The sequence below is a fragment of the Phaseolus vulgaris genome, chromosome 1 (assembly GCF_000499845.2).
Source record: "Phaseolus vulgaris cultivar G19833 chromosome 1, P. vulgaris v2.0, whole genome shotgun sequence".
In the NCBI taxonomy this organism is placed as follows: Eukaryota; Viridiplantae; Streptophyta; class Magnoliopsida; order Fabales; family Fabaceae; genus Phaseolus; species Phaseolus vulgaris.
In genome coordinates, this window is record NC_023759.2 from 1,425,968 (window position 1) to 1,446,439 (window position 20,472).

The 20,472-nt window shown below is 33.1% G+C and overlaps 2 protein-coding genes and 1 long non-coding RNA gene across 3 annotated transcripts; 2 read left to right on the plus strand and 1 right to left on the minus strand.

Annotated features, from left to right (window-relative positions):
* The first annotated feature begins 204 nt into the window (after nt 1-204).
* Nucleotides 205-2,249, plus strand: LOC137816454 (protein JINGUBANG-like). Its single transcript, XM_068619592.1, has 2 exons — nt 205-946; nt 1,219-2,249. The coding sequence occupies exons 1-2, from the start codon at nt 365-367 to the stop codon at nt 2,011-2,013; spliced, it is 1,377 nt and encodes a 458-aa protein (XP_068475693.1). The 5' UTR covers nt 205-364; the 3' UTR covers nt 2,014-2,249.
* A 4,009-nt stretch (nt 2,250-6,258) lies between these two features.
* On the minus strand, nt 6,259-16,683 carry LOC137816456 (inactive protein kinase SELMODRAFT_444075-like). The gene is made up of 8 exons (XM_068619593.1): nt 16,488-16,683; nt 16,049-16,182; nt 9,632-9,726; nt 7,883-8,949; nt 7,594-7,754; nt 7,361-7,437; nt 6,942-7,263; nt 6,259-6,855 (listed from the first exon to the last, which is right to left on the minus strand). The coding sequence occupies exons 1-8, from the start codon at nt 16,681-16,683 to the stop codon at nt 6,706-6,708; spliced, it is 2,202 nt and encodes a 733-aa protein (XP_068475694.1). The 3' UTR covers nt 6,259-6,705.
* LOC137816457 (uncharacterized) lies at nt 15,827-17,018 on the plus strand. The gene is made up of 3 exons (XR_011081817.1): nt 15,827-15,943; nt 16,067-16,360; nt 16,441-17,018. It is a non-coding gene; the product is annotated as an uncharacterized lncRNA (long non-coding RNA).
* Nucleotides 17,019-20,472: the final 3,454 nt, after the last annotated feature.

The following is a 20,472-nucleotide window of genomic DNA, read 5'->3' on the forward strand; positions in this document are numbered from 1 at the left end:
GATATAATTTGTTTGTTATGTGAAAGTAGGTGTACCTGGTGCTTGGGTGTTTACATAGGTAGTTGATTATTGATGAAAGAAGTTGAAGATAATGAGTTATTAAAAGAGGTAAAATAGGGGAAAAATAGGAAAAGGTAAAAATAGAAGTGAGATGTGTGGAGAGATTATTGATTATATAAAGTTTTAAAGATTGTCTCTCTCCTCTTTAACCTCTTCTTCGCCCTCTCACTTTCTCTTCCCAACCCAACCAATAATCAATCAAAGTCTTCGTTCAATTTCTTCTTCTCTCTCTCTCTCTCCCTCAAGCACTTCTGGTGAATGAAAAACGATACACGCATTGCAGAAGGAGAGAGAATTTAGGCTTATGTTTGCTGAAAGCTTTCCACGAACACCCAACATGCAATCGGAGCCCAGAATGTCCGCCACCGATGCTTTAACCGACGACGAGTTCACAATGCGCAGCAGCAGCTCCGCGTCGCCCATGAGTCCTTATTACTACGAGCAGGGAAGGCTCAGCGGCGAGGGCTCTCCCATGATGATGTCGCCGTGGAACCAGACCGCCAGCTCGCCGTTTTCCAAGCCGCAGTGGTCGCAGAGCGACGACGGCGGGAACTTGCCGCAGAACGCGCTGGTGGGTTCTCTTGTCCGCGAGGAGGGACACATATACTCGCTGGCGGCTTCCGGCGACCTCCTGTACACGGGCTCCGACAGCAAGAACATCCGTGTTTGGAAGAACCTTAAGGAGTATTCTGGGTTCAAATCGAACAGCGGATTGGTCAAAACCATAATTCTGTCGGGGCAGAAAATCTTCACGGGGCACCAGGACGGCAAAATCCGCGTCTGGAAGGTGTCGCCGAAGAACCCCAGCGTGCACAAACGCGCCGGCACGTTGCCCACGCTTAAAGACATCTTCAAGAGCTCCATTAAACCCAGCAACTACGTCGAGGTTCTTTTCTCTTCCACCTTTCTCTCACATTCTCTTCACTCTTGTTGTTGTTGCTCTGTGTCAGAACAAAATGACGATGAAATTACACTAGAATCAAAATATAGATACGTAAACAATTTTTTAATCAATAAACTTTTAGTTGATATTAGTTCCTAGTTTGATTCGAATAAAACAAAAAATTTGAATTTTTAATGATGTTGGAATGGAGTTATGTTATGACTTTTGTAATGGGAAAAACATGCAGAGAATGTGACGGAGATTTTGGTTTTCAGGTTCGGCGACACAAAACGGCGTTATGGATAAGGCATTCGGACGCCGTTTCGTGTTTGAGTCTCTCTGATAACAAGTTGTATCTATACTCTGCGTCGTGGGACAGAACAATCAAGGTGTGGAGGATCGCCGACTCCAAATGCCTCGAGTCCATCCACGCGCACGACGACGCCGTCAACGCGGTGGTGTGCGGCGAGGATGCGGCGATGTTTTCGGGGTCGGCGGACGGCACGGTGAAGGTGTGGCGGCGGGAGGTGCGGGGGAAGGGGCTGAAGCACGCGGCGGTGAAAACGCTGCTGAAGCAGGAGTGCGCGGTGACGGCGCTGGCGGTGGACGCGGATGCTTCGATGTTGTACAGCGGCGCCTCCGATGGGCTCGTGAACTTCTGGGAGCGAGAGAAAGGCTACGTGCACGGCGGCGTGCTCAAGGGCCACAAGCTCGCCGTGCTGTGCCTCATCTCCGCGGGGGCGTTGGTGTTCAGCGGGTCCGCAGATAAGACTATATGCGTGTGGAGAAGAGACGGTCTGATTCACACGTGCGTGTCTGTTCTGACGGGTCACGACGGTCCCGTGAAATGCCTGGCCGTGGAGGAGGACCGCGAAGCTGCCGCCGCCGCGAGAGACCGGCGTTGGATTTTGTACAGTGGCAGTTTGGACAAATCGGTTAAGGTTTGGAGCGTGTCGGAATCGATGAACAATAATCAGGGGATGCATCAGCGCATGGGTTCTGATGCGGACTCGTTGCCCTCCGTCTCCGACAGTAGTGTGTCTATGGGCTGGGCCAACGGGAGAAACTGATGGGCCTGGCCCGGCTGGGCTTGGGTTTTATTATTATGGCCACGTGTCTTGCTGGGATGATTGTGCCTTTTGTTTTTGTTCTTCTTGGTCGATGTTTTTTGGTCGTTGACTTTGATTGATTGATTGATTGTACGAGATTGGGACTGAATGGCTGGGCCGAAGATATGTATTATTAATTAATATGTAATAATGTAATTAATTTACGTAAGAATGAATGGTTTAGGTAGTTTTTACCATTTTCTGTTCCATTACTACGCTTTTCTTAATCATCCCAACCATTCTCGTTAACTAAACATTACATCCCTTCCAATCTATTCCTTATTGCTATAACTCTTCTTCCAAGAAGCAGGTCAGGGTTACTTAATGCACCTTATTTGGATATGTAACTTTTGAGTCGAGTTGAGATGATCGATCGATGGAGATCTCAGAATTTGATTAGAGTTGACCAATATAATCAGATTTATTAAGTTTAATAGAAGATTAATAAGAGAAAAATAATGATTAAACATTATGTAATACAATATGATTTAAAATTTTAATTCTACTCAATAACAAAGATTCATAGTAATCCTATAAATAATCACAGATTTTAAGAATAAGTTGCATCATCATTACGTATTAATTGTATCGAATTAGATCTCACTTGAACACTAGAGTGCCTTTTATAAGTATCATCCAAACTTGGAGTTTACGAGGACAAGAAGAAAAGGCGCGAGGGAGAGTTGTGGAGCTATTAGGAGAAGAGAAGGAGCAAAGATAGACTGACCAACCGAAAAAAAAAGACAATCGTTCTCTTGATTTCAACTTTATTCAAGATAATAGGATAAATAATCTTTAAATTAGTTAAATTCTTCCTTCACCTCCATTGTTTTTTCCTGCCCCTTTATGTAATTTTAAAATTTCAATTATACCTTTGAGTAATTCGTAACATCTTCCTTTTGAAATGTAAATACTAAATTATACAAATTGAAAGCTAATACTGAAATCCCACTTAATTGTACAATTTATTTTATGAATTTAATTTATAAATCAAATTGTGCCATCCGATAAACAATCTCAAATTTCATGTTAACTTTCAATTTGTACAATTCAGTATATAAAAAGTAGGAATGGATAATAAATAAATAATTATGCTAATTCTCAGACATATTTAAAGTGGAATAAAAATGGATGATGGTACTTATGGGTGTAACCACAATTAACATCACTATGGTTGAGCTATCAAACATGGAGTTAGAAGTAAATTTCGAGTAGTGAAAGTTTTCGCATCACACGGCTCGCCAACTTGATCTTCTACGGGAACCATTAATATTTTTTTTTTTTACTATTACTTTTTAAACGTTAATACTGATAGACTTTCTAATCCCTCTTTTTAGTTAAATAATTAAATATAGATATTCATTAGAAAATTGTATTTGATTATAAATTTTAAACAATAGAAGGTGAAGTTAACGAATGTAGAAAGAGAGGAGCCGTGTAGACATGGTTCTCTAAGGAGTGGTTAGATGATTAATTAATGGTGCGTTGGTAACGTGGGTATATGTATGTGTTAGACTCTAATCTAACTACTCTGTTAATTATATCTGAAGGTAATTTTTATATTTATATTAAGATATGCAGATATTTGGTTTTCATTTTTATTTGGTTGCGTGGAGATGGTGTAACATATTTTTAAGGTTATTAGAAAAGAAGGTCATAATGGAATTTAATCAGAAATTGTTTTCTAATCATAGTAATTAATTTCATCCTCAGAGTCAATGTCAAACTAGTCAATGCATTCACCTATCATGTTCACACTCTCCCAATAAAAGATTTTTCAAAATTTGCGTTTTTAGAATATGATGATGTTAACTAATTACATTTTAAAATATCAAGGAATGTTTATATCAAAAGTTGTTTCATCCTTAAAGGAATCAAACTTAAAGCTACCCACCAGACTTTTTGTTACTACTTAACTTATTAAAGTCATAATATACACTATATATATATATATATATATATATTATACAACAAAAATACATATATAATTTAAAATATTTAATTAATGTTAAATCTATTTAAAATTAATGAATAATATATTTACATAACAAAAATCAATATAAAATTTCAAATATAAACAATCTAAGTTTTATCATTTAATATATTTTTCGTAAAATAATATATAAACACACAATCGCTTTTCTCTTTTATTTTTCTTTCTTATATATCCTTATTTATTCTCATCTTTTTCAACACATCAATAATATTATATACATCACTTAATATTATTTCATATATGTATACAAAATTTAGTAGAAAAACAAGATGGAAGGAGAAATATTATTTGTTATTTTTTACTACATTTTATTTTCACATCGTCTTCAATATTGAAACAGAATAATGACAAAAATACACTCACACCAATAGAGTCCTTTTTGACAACGTACAAATTATTAGGATGACCAAAATATATATTTTTCATTAGCATGACTAGCATTATTGGTCATAAATGAAGGATGATTTATGTTAGAGTTTGAACTTATCTCCTCACCTCATCCAAAAGGTAGATTGTGAAAGATACTAAAATCACGAAAGTGTTATGCTTTGTAATAACAATGAATAAATGACTTACTTAAAAATGTAACATGTGATGTGATTCAAATGTGTTTTAATTAGTGTTTTTGAAACTTAAGAGCTTGTATCTTTTGACCCCAAAAATTCATCTTTTGGGATTGAGTTTTTAGTTGGGAGTTTGTTCATAATAACATCCGATAATTTTTTAATTTCAATGTCGTGATGATCGGCTAAAACAGACTTTACAACCATGTAATCAATGTTTTCTCTTACATTTTGCTCTAACATATCTTTCAAAATCTTGTATGTGACTCATTGATATGTGACTTTGATATTTTTTAAACTGAATGACATTACTCGATAGCAATAAAGTGCTATTTTTTTCCGTGAAAGCAGTTTTATCCCGATCCTCTTAATGTAGTTGAATATGATTATAGCCAAAATAAGTGTCTGTGAAACTAGGAGTTTCACATCTCAAGGCCCTATCCACCAAATGCTCAATGAGAGGCAGTGACTTTGAAACTTTTAAATGAATATTGTTAAAATCAGTGAATTTCACACGCATAAGCCGGGGATCCAAGTCTAGGATACTAACCAACTTTGGGTTGGGACCTACATAAGTCTAATGTCAATTGCACAAGCTTCCTTCGTAACACTTCTGAGCCACTTTTTGATCAACTTAGGTTACTCCAACTTGCTTGTTGTTGGCGGGAAACTTAACTTTAATATAGATTATGGAGACTCATAACTTTTAGCTTGTTTAATGAAGATTTTCCTAACAAGAAATTGTAGGAAAAAGGTTATTGTACTTCACTAACATTGTGTTTGTCATGTTTCCATCTTTAAAAGTTATTCTGAGCTCAACATCTATTCAAAATCTCCACGAGTCTCTTGACAAGGACGTTTAGTATGAGTTGAGTTCCTATGTGTCTCCCTTCCCATTTAACTACTTATTTATTTACTTAGTGGAGGTCAAACATTCTCTTAATGTGCATGACTCCCAACTAAATGCTTTCCCTCATCATTATTTAGAGGCCTCAATCTAGGTTGTGTCGATTAGTATATTACAATTCTAAAAGTCCTACGATGTGTTAGAAATAAGTTCCTCTTATCAAGGCTATAAATTTAGATAGATTGATCTTAAGTCTAAAAGGTTGAAAAACTGAGTTTTGATCAAGCCGATCTTTGACTATTTACGTATCTGGTGAAGCATATTGAATTTTTCCTTTATAATAGTAAAAAACTCAATCTCAAGCATACAAGATAAAGAGACTTGATACACCAAGTCAGCTTTTCGCTTGAGTGAACACCTTGCTTTAACTTATACTTTTGAAAATCATCGTTGCATCTTGGTTGCAGAATGACCAACTACTCTCTACAGAGATAACCTTTATTGAAACATTCCATGTAATTTTCTTACTTTGGTCTAACTCTAAGAAACACTGCCAATTTTAATGACCAAGAAGATATCGCATAGTGAGGAATCAAACACGAATATGCAAATATAACCCGAAAAGATCAAATATAGTGCGCACTGTCATTCATCTAGTATTAAACTATGTTGAGAGGATGACAAAATAAAAGGAGGATGTGCCTAGCTTCATTCTTTCCCTTTTACTTCTGGGTATACAAATATAGATGTAATAATGAAGCCAATCAAGGGAGTACACAAGGAGAAAATAGATGATGAAATTACAAAAATATAGAAATAAACTAATTTTAAAGGAATGGAATATTAATTATATTCAAAATTAATATATTTTCTTCTAACAGAAAGAAATGGGAAAACATATGGTGAACAACACACATACATGCACATTGCTAGTCCTACATTTTGAAACTGACACCTAATATTAAGGGCCTCAGGTTGTACAAACAATTTGGGGATTTCCCTTTGGATCCAAGAGAAAACAGAACAAAGAGAAACATCCCCTTTAAATGATTTTTTTGCTATTAAGCATATGGTGAGTTAGAACTACAGGGCTTCAGAAATACCCGCCAAATTACAAATATATTTTTGAATGAGAAGGCTAAACTATAAGCTTTCAAATGGATAATTGATCCTATGCAGCTCACAAATAGAACTATATTGCCAATAATAGATCTTCTAGCTAGACGAAGAGCAGAAGGAAGGAATGATCAATGTGATAGTCTACGAGAATGACTTATTGTACCTTCTGGTGGAGTGAGCGACTTCAAACCGCTTAAATGCCCACTTGTGTTACCAACTGAATTCATGTCTAAACCCACAGGACGAACTGGATCAGCCCCTTCCAGCACTCTCAGGATCTACATTCACGTTAAAGAAGGGCCTTTTCAATAAAAAAATGTATAAGGAATTCCTAGGTAACAGGTTTAACCCATGCAAATCATACCTTTGACATTGGGGGTCTGGCATTAGGATCCACACGGAGACACAACGAAGCAGCTCGTGCCATGGCTTGAAATTGAAGATTAAATGCCAATAACTCCTCAGAGTTGAAGCATGGTTTGAGAGATCGAACGTTTTGTAATATATGACTGGTCTCTGACATGCGTAGAGGGTGAAACCATTCAGAAAGATACGAGAGTCCATTGAACTGTTCCAACTCGCCAATTCTTCTACCTGTTATTAACTCTAATAATACAATTCCAAATGCATATACATCTACTTTATATGTAAGGTTTCCAGTCTCAAGATACTCCGGTGCAAGATACCTAGTTTATATAAGGTAACCTCAATTAGAATCAAAACCGTGATGTCCCTTATCTTGATGATAAGAAAATATACATGCATATAAAGCCAATTCATTACCCTGAAGTTCCTATAACCCGATCTTCTGTATTTATATTGCATTCTGAGTGCCATCTAGCAAGCCCAAAATCCGCCACCTATATGAAAGGTAAATGATTAGACTTAAAATGCAGTCATTTTTTATTTAATTATTGTGTGAAGCATTGTCGATTAAAATTACCAGATTGCAAAAATATTCAAAAGTGGAGTACTTAAGATTTGGCCAAAAGAAATGTGGAAGGCGAGTGCATTACCAAAGGTTCAAAGTCATGGGTTAAAAGTATATTTTTGGGTCGAAGGTCTCTGTGCACTATACAACCAACTCTACAATCTTCATGAAGATAGCGCAAGCCTCGTGCAGTTCCAATTGCTATCTTTAACCGTGAGTTCCAATCGAAAGGCATAATCTCATCTCCTGTTAATCAAGTGCAAGACTGTTTGATCTCTCTTTGGACTGATGTCAAGAACATTCAAAAACAAATTACAAAGACAGAAAGGGAGAAACGACAATAAAGGAGTGTTTGAAATAAAGTTAGTAAATACCATATAAGTAGAGGTCTAAGGATCCGTTGCATATGTACTCATAAACTAATATCCTCAAATTGCTCTCTGTACAAAATCCTATCAACGGCACAACATTTCTGTGTTGTGCACAACTCAAAACCCGAACTTCCCTGCAGAAATCAATATCTGCTTGAGAACCCCCAAACTTTAATTGTTTCACCGCAACAACCTGGCCATCTTTGAGTATTCCCTTGTGGACCACACCAAATCCACCTTCAGCCAAAAAGTTCACATCTGAGAACATATCAGTAGCTTCCTCTATTTCTTTGTAAGAAAACCGTTTTGGAGGCTTTCCAAATACTGGTGCTTTATTATGACACCGTGAGCATAAGGGAGGAGGTATTGAGGTAGTTCTTCCCAAAGGTATGCAATTATCTCTGTTGCTTGGGTCGGGGACGTAACTTCTACTTTGAGCTTGGTCAAACCCATATTCTTTTCTTCTCATCTCTTGATCACAACGTATAAAATTCTCGAGTAAAGTTTTCGAAGATGAAGATTTAGTTCTTTGGATAATACTGTTGTTTTTATTTTTCCGAAACTTGTCGTCTACAATGTGGTTTTGAGGAATCCAAAATACAGTATTGTTTTCACTAGCCATAGATGGTGTTGGACGCGACCATGGCGGGGGAGGGCGATCTCTTTCAATATCAAAGTATAATGATGGCTGGACATTGAAATCTATTGGTTTGTTGATTGCTTTGTGTATGTTTTTTCCAGGGCCTTGACCCTCGTAGAGAGGGTTTTGTTCAAAGACAAGGAAAGGAGAAGTCGTGGAGTCAGAACTTGACCCTGAATTTACTCCTATATTTCTTATAACGGAAGTACCTGCTTCTTCAGGGCTACCCACTGGTGTAGAATGCTTCAATCTTCTACCTTTTAGCTTTGCAATTTCTATGCCTGGTGAAGAACTAGCCGAGAAAAAAGGAGTTTGGAGTTCATCGGAACACCCTAAGTTAAGTCTGAGGATTTTTGCCTGTGACCCATTCATCACCACAATGCTACAGTTGAGTTCATCCATGCAATGATTTACCTCTTGCTTTAACTTCCTGTTTCAACAACGTAGGTATTCATCAAAAAAAAAAAATCGTATATTTATCATTCGACAATGCAGCTCTGAAAAATTCTACCTATGTGAAGCAGTTGTTCAATCAAATCCTAGAAAGGCAACACCTCTTCGAAATTCAAATAATGTTGCAACCTATATAAATATTATCTACTTCATTAATTAAAATGATCACTGGACCTAGCAAATAATAAGGTGGGAAAAAATGTAATAGGTTGCTTTCTTTGTTTACTGGCAGGTAATTATCGGACAAACAATAGTTTAGGCTATTCAATACATAAATCTATTGAACGATTAACCTGATGCAGTTGGTTAAAAGAAGCTACAGCTGCTCGAAATAAAAAAACAGTTAATGTGCTACATATGAATTGCAGAAGAGGGGTCATCCATGTCCATATAATATATGGTTAAGTGTTAAAATTAATTTTTCAGAAACTGGAAATTTTAAAAACACGTGCTTAGATTGTTCGGAACCATGAATAAATAATATATGTACTTCTCTTCCACATAACAATTTCTCATCATCAAATCCATCAACGTGTTAAATATGCAAAAGCCAAATAACTTCATTGCAGCGTGCATGGAACAAATGAGAAACATATTTGCAATCAACAAAATAAACTAACAGCTCAGAGAAAAAGAAATATTTTTTCATGTTTAATTACTTGTCCAATATGACCCAATGGGAACCGCTCCATCTAGCTTCAGCCGCCACAGCACCACTGGGAGTACCCGTCACCACCTTAATCTTTACCCTTACCTGCATTGTGAGAAATAGAAAAGTCATTTCAGCATATACATATGCATACATACATCCGGAGTTGGACACTCTCCCATCATCTTTAACCAACTTCCCACAAAATAAGTAACCATTTCTCACTCAATTGATTTCCATAAATTGGATACCTTGAATATCCATGACAGATTCAACATGAATACAATTTTGCAAGTCTTGATAACGGGCTAGATAATTTGGAGAAAAATGGGGAAAATAATTCTATAAAGAAGAGATATGAGAAGAACTACGGGATTTCTGAGAGAGAGAAAAAAAGTGTGCTCTAGCTTGGAGTAAATAATTTCATAGTAGAATAACTATATACTGTACAAATTGATTTAATAATATTGATTTTATTTTCGTGAAAACTTCTGGAACAAATTAAGTATTATATTTTATTATGAAAAAATAATAGCAAACGTGACATCTAATTCGATAGAAATATACCAAAAGATTTTTTTAAGTCCTATTCATAAAATACAATTCAATACAATATATATATATATATATATATATATATATATATATATATATATCAAACCTATAAAAGCTCTCATAGTTTTTTCAATTGTCGTTTCTAGTGAAATCCCTTTTATACATTTAGCGTCTATTTTTATCTGATGTAATGAATAAAAAGTTCATTTATCTGTAAATATACATTTGCTACAATAGCTTTATGATTTTCTTAATCTTAATTTTGTTTGCAATCCAAAATAGACTTCCAATGTTTTTATATTTTGTGTAATCCCATACATCTAACATCTAATAGTCTTACATTGATCAATAGTCAAGTTTAGGAATAATTTAAATGTACATTTCTCATATAAATCTCGTCTTGTAAGGACAAAAACATGATAGAGTCTAGAAGTGATCAATAACTTAGATGTGATGATTGATCTTAATGGTGTTATCTCAACAATAGTCCTTTATTTCTGTGAAAATTGGTTGTTTTGTGACGTTGAAGCTAGTAGTCAAACCTCCATAAGGTAATTATATCCTCACGATTCAAACATTTATCATCAACTTCGTCCATTCCTTATGTGGTTAATTTTTCACATTCCAGTTCGCTTTCAATCAGTACAGTTAAATCTGTAAACATAGCACAGTTTGCATAATTTTTTTTCTAGTAGCTTGTTTTTTTTGTTTCTTAAATCTACTCTAGTACTTTTCTCTATGACTCTTTTGGTGTGCCTTCTTTATTCATTGAGTTCTTTATTTTTCTTGTTTGTCTTTCATTCATTGATCTTTGAGTTTGTCTTACATATAGTATTCCTTTTTGCAATTACCATTCTTTGCTTATACCTTTTCTTGTTTGTGTTCTTGATTCCTCTAAGTTTTGTGGTGACTTGTTCTTAAGTGAGTGTGGTTTGCTTTGAAATTTTTCATTTGAAGCTCATCCAATCCACAAGAAAGGCTTGATTGAGGACAGAACACTTTCTTGGAGTGGTTTGAATACTTTCTTGGGCATTTTCCAGCAACCTATATCTCACTTTATTTGTCTAACAAGTTTCTTTCACGGTTTGTTTCTGTTTTTTTTGTATTTTTTTTATCATGGCTCATTTTTCTAGTGGAGAATCCTCCAAACCTTGCTCACTTCAAAAGACAGCCCTTTATGAAGACTTAAAGAATGCCAAACAATCAAATGCTCACTATCTTGATGTGATAAGACAAATGGAGGCAAGACTCCAAAGTTTGGAGTTAAATCGTGAAGAAATCCATCAAAACAGGGAGAGAAGACCTCATCCTCCTCTTCGACATTCTTCAAGGCATTCTCATTCTTCTCATGGTTATTATGAAGACAATGCACGGCCAAGGCCTCATCACCATGAAGAGAGGCGCCAACATGTGGCTAGTCCTTGTTCTCCTAATGTAAAACTTCCTAGCTTTAGTGGTGAAAGTGATCCCAATGTGTACTTAGCATGGGAGGCTAAGGTTGAGCAAATTTTTGATGTAAATGGGGTTAGAGATGAGCATAGGGTTAGATTAACTTCTTTAGAATTTTTAGACTATGTCATGCAATGGTGGCATCAATATCTCATGGACATTGACCTACACAAGAGTCCGTCCGTGGTCTCTTGGAACGATTTGAAAGCTTGTTTACGCGCTAGATTCGTACCCCCACACTTTAGGAAAGACCTATTGTTGAAACTCCAACGGATTCATCATTTCATCAAGGCACACTAAGTGTGGATGATTACTTTAAACAACTAGACACGCTTTTAATTCGAGTTAATATGGATGAGAGTGAGGAAACTAAGATAGCTAGGTTTGTGAGTGGCCTTCGAAGGGACATTCAAGACGTGGTAGAATTGCAAGAATATTCTTCTTTGGAAAATGTGATGCACCTTGCTAGTAAAATTGAAAATCAACTTGCAAGAAAAAATGCTTTCAAAAATCATTCTAAGGATAACTAGTACCACTCTTCATTAATTGTTTTTAAAAAAGATGAAAAATTTGAATCTCCCTTTTTAGTAATCAACATAACTACTCACTTAGGGTAAAGTCCTTGGATTCTCTCCGAGGAGTTTCTATACATATAATTTAAACACATTTCACTCATATTTACATTGTCAAAATGATTTATGCCAAAAGACACTTCTACTGCAGCAATGGCTGATAACAATGTTACTCTCCCAGATTATACGTGAAGATAATATATGTTCTTTGAAGTTATACTTCTTTATAGTTCTACATTTTAGGCTTGACTGATTTGTCATGGCTGTAAAGGCTTCCAAAGATTTCAAATTAAGAACATTGATTACATCATATAATCACGTTAGTAATCCAAGGCAGAACTTTCTTGTCCATTTTTTCGTATGGAGCCAACACTCAGGATAGGTGTAATGTTTGCAGCTCAACCTTCTTTTATCTACATAATAGCTCCAAGTTTTTTTTCATGTATGCATGAAATAGAAATTTGGTGTACTTGCACTATACAAACCAAAGATTGTTCTCTCCCAGCTTCTCATTCTACCCTCCTATAAAACTCCATGATCTTTTTAGATAGCTTCCTGCTACTACTACTAGCATTTATAAACTCATTCTAGCATCATCACTATTTTTCAATCTAAGTTTTGCAGCCAATACTAGTTTGATTTAACAAACTTTCCAACTAAGATGTGTTTATAGTGACCAAACAACAACGCTCATTGATATGACTTTCATTACTATCAATCTCTAAACTTTAATCACCCAAATTAGTCATATAATTATCCCCAACTTGTTTAGTGATCATGGACCTCTCTTCTGTAAGTACCCGACTCCTAATGTCTCTATTTTGTACCTCGTTCATATTGGATTTTGGTACTAAGGATTTTATACATTCTTTTGGACACAAGAACCAATCAAAATAGGTAAAGATCGCTTTTAGAATTTACATTTTATGTAGGCCTAGGTTTTTATATGGATCATGTTATACACCTTTTTAGTGTCTAATATTCCATTATTAAACATACCATTCTAATTCTTTGCTTCCAAATATACCAAATAATATATATTCACATACACTTTCAGATTTTGTTACATTTATCATTGTCCAGGAATATGATAAACCGGTAAAAGTGGACTGGTGCTTGTGAGTGATGTGCATTTCTTACCTCAATTCATCTATTAAACTATTCCATATCTGATCCACAAATTTACAAGTAAAAAATAAGTGACTAATAGTTTCATGTTGCTCTCCACACATAACACACATAAGATTTCCTACATTAATTCTCACTATGTTCTATGTTTTCTTTTGTTGCTACTCTATTAAGAATTACCCTCCAAACAAAATGATGTGCAACAAGTCCAGTCTTTACCTCCAAAATACTTAAAAGAATTCATAATTATCCTCTCTTTAGTTGTGAAGATTTTTATATGCAGACTTTACCGTGTATGGATCCCCTTCTTCATCTCTTCACGCCCATCTATCATTTGTATCTCTATTTGGTTTGTTTCTTATTACCTCTTGCATAAACGCTTCAAACTATTGTTTTTTCATTGAAACCATTGTCTCCTCCAATCTAGATGACACTCCCACTTATTATCAATCCATCTTCCGGACTCCTCTAATGTTGCATTATTTTGTGCGTTTGTGGGAAGTGATTTAACATCAATGTTTTCTTCAACCCATTTATCCATCCAAAAGCTTATATTTTTTTTCTATAGCTATTTTGTTATTAAATATTTTTATCGAACTATTTTTATTTCACCACTTCTTCCACATATTATTTGCAAACCTCTCTACCACCTTAATTTGTACTTAGTGTTATTTTTTATATTTAAATTTCTGAATGTCATATTTTTTTGATTCAATAGCTTTTTTAGTGACTTTTTACTCTCACTTTGAAGTTTTTATTTCCATTTTGGCAAATAGTGTTATTTTAAATATATTAATACTAGTAGGGTGGCATAACGGATTAGCCTGATCCGTTTTGGTCTAACTCACCACTAGTCTGCCAAGATTATATAAGCTGAAATTAGTAACTCGTTCTGTCATAGGGTGAATTGGCGGACTAACCCCTCACTTTTCCATTTTTTTTCTTTTATAATTATTTTTGTTTTGAATATTTACTTGATTGTAGTTATTGATATCACTTTTTGGATAACAAAAATGCAAGGAAAAATAATAAAATTAAATCAAACTTTAATATTCTAATCAAAGAAGATTTAATGTTTAACAAAATAAACTAAATATCAACAATACTTCAATTAATCAAATGAAGCATAAAAAAATTAAAGTAAATAAAATTCTAAATAAAACATTGATAATCATCAATTTTAAATTCAAGAAATTCATCTTTAAAAATATAAAAGGAAAAAAAAACATTTTGAGCCCACTTTACTCCATTTATGATCCACTAAATTACTGGGTTAGACGGTTGATGAATGATGACAGATTAGTGGTTTGTCATCCCTAAATACTAGTAGATATAATGCATTATCAGAAGAAGTAAAAATTAAAAATGGAAATTTGAAAGCAAAATACTGTATCACAAAACCCATAATCTTCGTCTATTTTTGTTCACAAAGTTACAACATAGGCATTATAATCATGAGGGTAGTCTGACTTAGTAAAATTGACTAGGAGCAACTCTTCACTGTCAATAACGGTCAAATCTTTTCCATTTACGCGTATGTAAAAGTATAAAAAAAAATCTTTTCCATTTTCTCTACCATGCATGGACAGTTGTTTATATTATTTTTGTATAGTTTGTCCTACGAAGCTTTGTGCATGTGCAATTATTGATAAATCATGAACTCCATTATAAGACAAGATTTCAAAACCTTATACGAATCCAACGAACTAAGTCAAGCTGGTACAACTTTGAAGAGATCAGAAACTTCCTCAACTTTACACGTTACTGAAAAGCAAAATTGAGGGCGTAATGGTATATACATGGTCCTTTTTGGTGAAAATAAATACATCCATATACAGACACGCACATTTTAAATGATTGATGTAAAAAAAAGACAAATTATTAGTAAAAATTATTGATATAGATTTGACAGAAAATGTATAATATTTTAAATAACTGGCATAATAATTTGCCATGCCTCTGTTCTATTTTTTTTTAATTTAAACATATAAGAGTATATATAAAGATAATAATGATTAAATGAAAGTATAAAATTTTAATTTATTGTTTTGGGGAAGATTTAAAATGGAAGAAAATTTAAAATAATATAGTTTTTATAACAAAAAACAGTTTCCTATTAAAAAAATAAAAAATAGTAAATAGTAAATGTTAAATTTTATAGTTAAATTTATTTTTTTGTAATTAGTATAAAAATAACACAATTTATTTATGTTCATTTTTTATTTATTGCATATTTCTTCCATTCTATTTTCTATTAATATACGTAACACATTTTTTATTCTATTTTTCTTTTATTTATTTAGTTTTTGATTATTTTTCTCTTATTTATTTAAAACAAAAACTTGTAAAGTCGTAATGCAAACATAGCACTAGTGTTTGAAAAATACGTCTCCGTCACCGGAAGAAAGGGAATGAGACAAAAAGACAGCACGAATATGGTCATAAAGTCACAAAGGATTTTAAAAACCTGAAAAAAAAAATTGATAAACAACAGATTCATCACGTTACTGAAACCAGGTGGAAAACTAAGCCCTTTTCGTCGCACTAAACGTTAAGAACCGAGGCAACAACTTGAGAGAGAAAGGTCGCGGAAGCGGTACCAGTGGCAGCGGGTACAGGTTTTCCGTATACTCGAGTGCATAATTATTCCTCAATTTTAATATTCACATCGCAGTTTTGTCAAAAATCGTGAATCGTTAATGCAAATCAAATTTCAAGGTTACCTCAACTTGATTGTGCAGCTGAAGCACCATCTGCGCACAAGACTCCGAGATATCTGTAATTCGCTCCGGCAACTTCCCCGCCGGTCCGGTCGTACAATCTCCGGCGAGTCTCGAAAAATGCCAGAATCTTCTGCCTGCAATAATCCACAACCACACAAAATTAGCTCAAACTCAAAGCCAGTTGAACCGGCAAGAATTATAACAAGTTAAACACAATTCAATACATAATTTCAGTGTTCTTCTCAAATCAGCATGTGAAATTTCAGTATTCATACAGATCACTACTGAAACGAAACTTCAACTCTATTCAATGTACAGCACCATAAGCATGTGAATAACGACATCTAATAAGTTTTGTTGTGAGAATTAACTCTTCAATTTTGCGATTGCAGTTCAATCCGATTCAACGGAATTGAGATTTATCGAAAGGTATAGGTACCGGTTTTGTGAGCAGAGTAAACGGCGAGGAGCGTGATGGAATCGCTGGAGTGAACGACATGAGTGAGCGCCCAGGCTAATGCGGTTTTGGAGATTATCTTCTCCGCTCTGACGGCGACGAGAACCTTGTTGGAGACGGTGGCGGTGGCGGCGCTGTGCCTGGCGCTTCTGGAACCCACAGTTTCCTCTCTTAGCATTGGTGGTTGAGTGTGGAAGATGGATGAGGGAAGGTTTGGGTTTGGATCGTCTGGTCCTCACGTATGCATTGCGTTGGGTGCGTGTGAGTGAGCTTGATCGTTGCATTATTTTGCGGAGTTAACTCGAAGCCCATGTCTCCAACTGGCATGTCCCAACCCTGGTTCGGTTAACCTAACCAGAGTTAAGAGAATCGGGTAGTTGTTTGTTAGTAGTTACTTGCGAGGGGCCTGGTGGTGAGGCTGGTGTGTTATGTCTTGTCTTTGTGAAGTGGCAGAAAGGAAATTCTACGCCATCTCATAAATAAATAAATGTCAAAAACTTATTTCTCCTTAAATGTTTTTTACCAAAATATGTAATTATAATTATTATTTTTACATATCAAAGATATAATCAGTATTTTTTTTATATGAGAATTTTATAGATGATGAACCTACACGAGACTAGTAAATCTTCTAAGAGCTTATACATGTGTATATTTATTATCTTTTCACTTTTTTGAATATTTAAATATATTTACATACTAGACATATTTTATGCATATTTTTTTTGGATATTACATTTATGGTATTAAAGTATATTATATTTAATATTGACTTTCGAGAGGTGGATTTATTATGTTTCGTTTTGTGTGGTGCTATGTGATGGATTAAGAAAAATAGTTAGAAATTTCTCAATGATTTAAGAAAGTTAATTATAAATTTCTAACTATTTTTTTAACTTTTCATATTAATCTATTTTTAGTATAACTAATATTTTGTTATGAGTGTTTTATATGATAAATGTGTGTTTAATTAAATTTTATAAAAAATTATTATTTTAAGTTAGAATTTACATTATTATTTAACATTAATAACTATTTTGCATGTATAACTTATATACATATCCGTCATAAAGTCGAGAATGTATACAACTAGGAACGACGGTCAGTATTTTATAATTGGGCTCTAATTACCATCAATGACAATTATGAGTATAACAATCAATTCAATGAGTTTTAATTATCGAGTGGCTATTTATAAGTTATAACGATTATTATAAGGTCAACCTAAGAGTCACTATTTAAAGAACATATAAATAGAAATTCTCAAGGAAATACATCTTATCTTATTCAATATGTTCCATATACTTATATAATTATACTTAACACATATATTATCATCATTTTGTGTTCTTATTGACTTGAGTATCAAATAGTCTTCTTCAGACGAATCTCCTCCTTCAACTATAGACCAACGTGAGGAATATCAAAATCCACACCAAAGCATTCTCTGAATTCATCTCCGGTAAGAACAACTTATATATTAAACATAAAGTAAACAACGTGTATTATGAAATTGTTTTAATTATTGGTATTTTTAATATAAAACATTCAAATTAAATTTAGTGATAAAGATAAAACAACTTAAAATAAATAAATTATTAAGAAAATTAACTATCTAGATGGAAAAGAAAAACTGATAATTAAAATTATCTTAGTTAACTGGGAGAATGTTTTTTAAAATACATATTTAAACTAAAATAAAAAAAATAATTAAAATACTTTTTAAAAATAAGTTATTTTAATTTAAATTTGAATGTGTTTTTAATCGTTCAAATTTGGACTCGTTTTAGTTTTATAAATTACAAAATTTAGTACTTTAATTAAAAAAAAAATGATTTGTTTCCCTCAACACCAACACTATTATACTTCTTGCTGATGTGATTGATAACAACAATGTCAGCATACATGTATTATGTGGAAATATTTTATACTTAAATATACTTTTTAATCATCAAATTTTAGACCTGCGATACAACGCAACTTTAAACTTCCAATATTGAGATTATTGAATAATGTTTTAAGATAAATTTATTAATAATCTAAAACTATCAAAATCTAGTGAAGTAAAGAAAAATACTGTATTTATATATTTTAATCACAACGGTAAGGACTTGTGTTTTTTAGTAATAAATAAGTGTATGAAATAATTTATAAATGACAATAAAAATTAATATATATATATATATATATATGTTTAGTTTAAATATAATTTAAGATATGTAAACAAGGTTATGTTAAATAATGTTGGGAGTGAGGATAGGAATAAAGAATAGGTGTAGTAATCTCGTTGGGCCTTTAGAATCGAAATATAAAACAAAAATAGAAAGAGAGGTGAAGTTATCATAACCATGGGCTGCGAGCAGCAATTCTGACTAACCTTTCCTTCTTAGAAGGTTGCATGAGTGAGAGACTGTTTCTTCCTGCACTTCCATACCTTCTTCTCTCACCATCATAAATTTTTGAATTTTCAAAAATGTCCCTCTATAATATTTTGGATTACGTGATCCGGAAGTTATTTTTTAAATTTGTATTTAGCTTCCGGATTATGTATCCAGAAGTCTTTTTTTAGATGCATGCTTACTTTTCTGATTACATAATTTGGAAGTCTTATTTAGCTTTCGGGTTATGTAATCCGGAGGTCTTTTTTCAAATAAGTTTCCAGATTAGATAATTTGGAAACTACTCTATTAGGTCACACAAGAAGAATAAAAATGTATTTTCATATTGTGTATGGAGATGTCGGAAGAAGATACGGAGGTGCAGGAAGAAATAGTTTGAGTGGGATGTTGAGGTAGTGGGAATTTTTTTTTGGGTTTGTTTGGATATTATTTTTCCATCATCTTTATTGATTTCGAGGAAATTAAAGGTAAGATAAGTTAATTTTATTCTAAATTTTCAATACGATAACGAGTGAGTGGTTTTGGATTTGTAAGTGCTTTTAGCCAAATATCATACATAAATAATATATTCTCATTATTTTTTTATAATAGGTAATATACTTATCAATATTATTTTGATGTCAATAATTTTAGTGTTTTTGGTAAGTAATGGATGTGTTTGGTTATTATTGTTAAATAATTAATATGAATTATTTTTCTATATTAGCTTATCATGTTTATTTATAGTTTTTTGAAACTATGATAGTTGTGTGTGGATACATAAGGATAATTGTGTATGTTGAAGGTATTCTTAAATGCAACACTACTAGTGTTGTCCTTGTTTTAGGTTTTGAAATTTTTTAAATTTCAATCTTTTGAAAAACATGTAATTGTGTATTTTATTTTTTCTTAATATATATATATATATATATATATATATACACATTAATGATGTAATTGAAATAACGATAGTGAAATTGTTACAACAACTATTATATTTTATTTGAAAAATAGAAACTCATCAATATTTCATTCATGACAATGTGATAAAGAACATAAAAGGTAACAAAAAAGAATTAATTATTTTAGGGATATGTATTATTGTTTATATGGTTATTATTAAGTAAGTGAAGAAGAGTAAAATGTCATGAGTGGTCTGAGATCTCTCTCTAAGTTTTAGAAATTAAAAAAGAATTTTTAATTAAATAAGTAAAAGAAAAATAATCTAAACTTGAATAACTAAAGTATATTTATTAAGCTTATTTTATAATATAGAGACGTGATAATAGATTTTCAGCTTAAAATAAGAAGTTATTGTCAAATGAAGGTTTTAGCATTTTAATATGACAATTAGATAAAAAAGTGATCACAAACGAATTATAATGATATTTTAAAATGTATTATTATTATTATTATTTTACAAAATGTTATTATTTATTATTAATATTTTATATTTCATCAATTTTTAAAATATGTAATGGTGGGGTATCCACATGCTATGTTCCAGAAGATTTTTTTGCTTAGTGAACCTGTTGAAGATATTTGCAGATGGATCTTTATTTAATGTTGTTTCGCCTTTTTCATGTAAT